Raw genomic sequence first — 5,173 nt, 5'->3', positions numbered from 1 at the left:
TGCAACTGGACATCTGGAGGTGATGGGAGACAGAGATACCTGCAGTGTGTTGTTTATGTCCTCAGCACTACCTCTTATCGTCAGACATTTGAGTCTCATAAGAAGGGTGCAACCTAGATCCCTCGCAGGCGCAGTTTAGAGCAGGGTTTGCACTCCTATGAGAATCTAATGCCCCCCCCCCCCCCGTCTGACAGGAGGTGGAGCTCAGGCAGCGATGCCAGCGATGGGGAATGGCTATATAGATGAAATTTGCTTGCTCACCTGCTGCTCACCTCTCCTGCTGTGTGACTTAGTTTCCAAAAGGTGACTGACTGGTACCTGTCTGCAGCCCCGGGGGGTTGGAGACTGCAGGTCTAGGATGTAACTTCAGTGTCCAGGGTGAGGTTTGGGTGCTGTCAGGAGCTGAGCCTGCTGATGCTGAGCTTAACTGGGTAGGGAGGAGAGGACAGTGTCAGCCCACAGGAGAAATTCCATGTTGTGACCACCATGTTGTCTAGCTGCAGCCGCAGCAATCTAAAAAATCCACCCAGAGGAAGAACTGCCCCTCCTGAAAGTGAACAGAGCAGACTCACCCTCACCAGACTCACCCTCACCCCACCGTCAGACTCCTCTGGATACATTAGAGAAGAAAGTATTGGGGGGTTGTCAACTAGTAGGTACCTTAATTTGGCTGTATGAGGTCAGTTGTGGTAAAGGGGCTCTGTCCTTTTGCCTTTGGAAATATTTCAGCCCAATTCTTCCCTTGCAAAATGGGCTTAAGAAAAACCCCACCTCAGAGTTGGTTCCACCCTTTATAGCTTTTCACTATATTTTTTCTTTATTACTTCCTAAAATAATACCACATAGACATTAAAATCAATGCTGATATATTTATTGACATAGAAAGCAGCTCACAACATATATTGTTTGGTGAAAAAATACAGAGTATAGAACAGCACTTATATTTACTTTCATCTATACATATATCTATCTGGATACACTGGTATAGGGAAATACCTAGAAGGATGCTCATCAAAGGGTTGACAATAGTTATGTAAGGGTGGAGGGTTTGGGGTAATTTTTACTTTTTGTACTTTGAAGATTTAACAATGAATGGTACTACTTTCACAAAGAGAATAAAGCCATCAGGGAAATGGGCATACACACAAGATAGAGCCGTAGGCAGCAGGGTGAGAAAGCAAGGGCAGAGGTCAGGCCATCTCCCTCAACTGTGCTGGTATCCAAGACCCTCTTCTCCTCCACCCCAAAAGATAGCCGCTTTGTGGAATGACTCATGCAATTAGAAGCCCCCCCCTCCCCCGTTTTCCCATGGACTCTGAATATAGGTAAGGGCTCATTTAAAGCTGGTGGCCATCACCTTCCTCTGCCTCAAAGAGGTCATGGTGTGTGCCTGACCCCTCCTCCTTGTGATTGGTCAGCTCTTGCAGGGTGATGATCAGATTCTCAAAAAGCTGGCCCTTGTTGCTCCCATTGTCACAGGTTTCCTTTGAGTGTCCCTCCTCCCCACAATATGAGCAGCGGATTGTGTATTTTCGCTTCCTGCCTCTACGCACATCCCCAGGGCCATCATTCTTATGCCCAGAACCATCACTGGAGGAAGCAACCTGAGGCACATAATTGTTGGTGGAATCAACAAACAGCACTTGATCCTGAGATCTGGCCCTATCTCTGAAGGAGGGGGCACCAAGTGGAGGATCCTGAGACTCCACCAAGATCACATCCTCATCTGAGTCATCCAGGCTGTCATCTATCTCTATCACATTGCAGTCAGCACTGCCATTGGCTACCGGTGGGGGGGCCTGAAACGACACAGGGCTAGATGCCCTATCCACCAGTGACTCAGACCTTTTGGGCCGCTTCCGTTTAATAAAGGTGTCATCCCAATCCTCTTCCTGCCTTATCATTTTGATTAAATCCAGGAAGTCAGGAAGGCGCTCCTGCTCATTTGCATACAGCCTGAGAAGTTCCTTAATCCTGGAGCGCAGGTCACTATTCAGCTCAGCCCCTAAAAGGAGCTGCTGCAGGCGGGTCTGGTTGGCATCTTTTTCAGCTAGGATGCCTGCCTGAATAGCATTCTGGAGCTGCACCTCCAAACGGATCACATAAAGGGAGGCTTTCTCCCCTTGCGCCTGCAGGGTATTGAAAAATTTACCATGGGCAGTCACACTGCTTTCAGACTCCCCAAACACCAATTTCATGGCCCTCAAGAAATCTGCCACACTTAAGTTGGGGTTGGCTGCCTGAAGTAAACGCATGACCTCTCGGGCAGGGCCCCTGAGGGTTTTCATCAAGCGCTTAAGCTTCTCCTCCTCAGACATATTCCAATCTGGCAGGACCCCATTGACTTGGGTCAGCCAGTTTTCAAAGGTTTCCTCCCCCTGGGCTGGCACCACATTCCCAGAGAACAACTTCATGTTTCTCTCTGCCATGTTGGCCATTAAAGGACCAAGACTCCTCCCCAGGGACCTCAGCATGGAATGCGCCCAAGGCGGCAAGGGCGCGTTCTGCCCACGGCTGTTACCCACACGTGCAATGAGGCTAGCCATGACTAAAGATGACAAACTGTCTGAATATAACAAGATGCTCAGGCTTTTTAGAAAAGCCTGATCTGCAGGTGTTCAGGGAGAAGGGTGGCTCTTCCTTCCTCCTATTTCCGTAGGGGCTGTAAAAAAGAAAAAGGGGGGGGGTTAAAAAGGGAGCAGGCTGCAGCCGCATTCTCTCCCTACCTGAATATCCTGCAGTACAGTTTGGTTTTGCCCACTACTAAAACTACCCTGCAAAAGATACACAAGTTACAACTTCCTGAAGCTAGTGAGTGCGTGCCAGCAAAGTGCTTTTGCAGCCACATCCATCCCCCTCCTGCCAGTCCTTCGAGAGGGACAACTGTTGCTTCAAATTCTAGGTGTGACTGTGTGGAGCCGATATTGAGCTCTCAAAAGACAGCACAATGGTCACAGATTTGTGGGGATAAAATAATATCTAATTAACCACATAGTCTCAGGTCTCAACCACACCCCCTCTCAGCCTTCCCTCCCTCCCCCACGTTGTTTCTCCAATTCTTACACGAGCTCAGAAGCAAGAGTGCGCCTTTATTTCCTTTCCAGCCTCTGCAACTGATGCACTCGGTGAGAAAACTCGCCTCGGGGGTACAGTCGATCTCTGTCCACAGGGGGTCACAGATCCGGGTCCTCTAGGCTGGCGTCAAGACTGCGCCACAGCGGAGGCGGCCAGGAAGGGAAGGGTCACAAGCAGCTTCACCAGCCATTCTACTACCCCCTCCCTCCACTGCCTCCACTGTCACCAGGCAGAAAATTCCCTCTGCCCCCTTCTGAATGCTAGCCAAAGCTCCCCCCCAAGTTACACTCCCCCTCCCCGGAAACCGCCGGCCTACCAGTTCTGCAAGCAGCCGCACAGAATTTAAGTTCGAATGTGGCTCTGACGACCTACTACGAAGAAAAAGAATAGGAGTTGGACACACCCACCCATACATACATTCCTCCCCAGGAAGGATTGAGAAGCCAAGGGGGTTCAGGCAAATAGCTTGCGATTCCCTTCCCCCGTCCCTCACCCGCCCCCCCGCCTCCAATCCAGGCAAATCCTACCCAGTCGGCAGCATCCAGGTGAACCCCACCTCCTCCCTCTGAGCATCTGGGCCGCGGGAGTGCTCCTTCCCCTGCCTCGCAGTAACGGATTCTCCAAACCGGGAGCCGCCCAGCACCGGCGGGGCTTCCCCCTCCCCCGTCCATGCCGGGCAATTGCACCCCTTTTTTTTTTTTTTTACCTGCGCTGCACTGGCAGGCAGCTGAGGCTCCAGCACCAAAGCTGTGGAGTCCGCCTTCCAGTCTCCGCGGCCCTGAAGGAGAAAGGACTCGCGCAGCCTCAGCCGCTAAGCGACCCGGGGCTGCTCGAGGGAGCTGCTTCGCACGGCGGCCCAGCAAGGGGTAGCCGAGTCGAGGCAGCGCAGTTCCCAAGGCAGCTACGGAGGCTTTTATCCTCCGCCCGCTGAGACAAAAGAGCGTGAAGAGCGGGCCGGTGCAGCCAATCAGCGGAGTGCGGAGGCGGGCTCCCCGCGAAGCAGCGGCCAGAGGCGAGATTCGCCCGAAGGGGCGGGGGCGCTGCTGGCCCGCGCAGCGTCAAGTGCATCTTGGGTTGGCCCGCTGAGTCAATTTGCCTGTTACCAGGGAGTTTGCGACTCTTTCCTCCCTTTCCTCCCGCGCCCACCCTACCCTTCCCCCGTTTCTCCCTTGACTCAGCTCCGCATCCTGAGACCAGGTAAAAAAAAATATATGGTGCAACGAAAATCAAGTACGCAATAAAAGTTCCCTATCTTTGTATAGGGGGAAATGGGAGAGAAAGAGCGTTAGAGCTTTTTAACAGGCTTGCACAGCCAGCTCCGTGAAGGAGGAAGTCATTATGTCCATTTAACAGAGATGGTTCTTGGACCACCAAGGCTCTTAAACCAACATTCACTCTTACGTACGGGTTAAAGACTGGTTGCATCAGAATCATTTAGGGGAATTTGTTTGAAATGCAGATTCCTGGGCCCCATCTCCTGGGGATTATGGTTTACTGGGCCAAGGGGGTTGGGGTGTGGTTTTCTGTTTAGTATAATTTTAATGAGTGATGTAGTTGATGCTTAGATGTAGAGAGGTTTGTGAATATGTAAATGAGCCTGTCTCCAGTGTATCTGTTTACAGCATATCTGTGGTGAAATGCAACTCTAAAACAGATGTTCCTACCTGGAATCCATTATCTTCCTGAAATTGTCTGCAAAGATTTTGGACTTTGTTTGAGGCCAAATAATGGCCACCAAAACATATCGAGTTCTAATCCCTGAAACCTGTAAACCTATAAAGTAAAAGGGTCTTTGCAGATGTGATTAAGGATCTTTACTTGATTATCTTGATTATCCAGGCAGATCCAAAATCCAATCACAGGTGTCCAGAAAGAGAATTGATGCATAGGTAACAGAAAGCAATGTGAAGACAGAGACAGAGATTGGAGTGATATGACCGCAAGCAAAGTAATGCCAGCAGCCACCAGAAATTGGAAGAGGCAAGAATAATCTATGGTCCTGATGACATCTTGAATTCAGGCCAGAGAAACTGATATTAAACTTCTGGCTTCCAGAATTGTGAGAAACTAAACTTCTCTTGTTTTAAGCCACCAACTT

The 5,173-nt window shown here is 50.4% G+C and overlaps 1 protein-coding gene across 2 annotated transcripts; it reads right to left on the bottom strand.

Moving 5' to 3' along the window:
- Positions 1 to 855: 855 nt before the first annotated feature.
- ZCCHC12 (zinc finger CCHC-type containing 12) lies at positions 856 to 4,189 on the bottom strand. 2 transcript variants are annotated; one of them, XM_053581124.1, is made up of 4 exons: positions 3,782 to 4,189; positions 3,392 to 3,446; positions 3,064 to 3,207; positions 856 to 2,662 (listed from the first exon to the last, which is right to left on the bottom strand). In XM_053581124.1, the coding sequence occupies exon 4, from the start codon at positions 2,544 to 2,546 to the stop codon at positions 1,338 to 1,340; it is 1,209 nt and encodes a 402-aa protein (XP_053437099.1). In that variant the 5' UTR covers positions 2,547 to 2,662; positions 3,064 to 3,207; positions 3,392 to 3,446; positions 3,782 to 4,189; the 3' UTR covers positions 856 to 1,337. The 2 variants fall into 2 exon arrangements, with proteins under 2 accessions (XP_053437099.1, XP_053437100.1); XM_053581125.1 differs by having other exon boundaries at positions 3,088 to 3,207.
- Between the last annotated feature and the right edge of the window lie 984 nt (positions 4,190 to 5,173).

Source organism: Nycticebus coucang, chromosome X (genome assembly GCF_027406575.1).
Source record: "Nycticebus coucang isolate mNycCou1 chromosome X, mNycCou1.pri, whole genome shotgun sequence".
NCBI classification, from domain to species: domain Eukaryota; kingdom Metazoa; phylum Chordata; class Mammalia; order Primates; family Lorisidae; genus Nycticebus; species Nycticebus coucang.
Note: the sequence above shows the minus strand (reverse complement) of the source record. Positions and strands in the feature narration are given on the sequence as shown.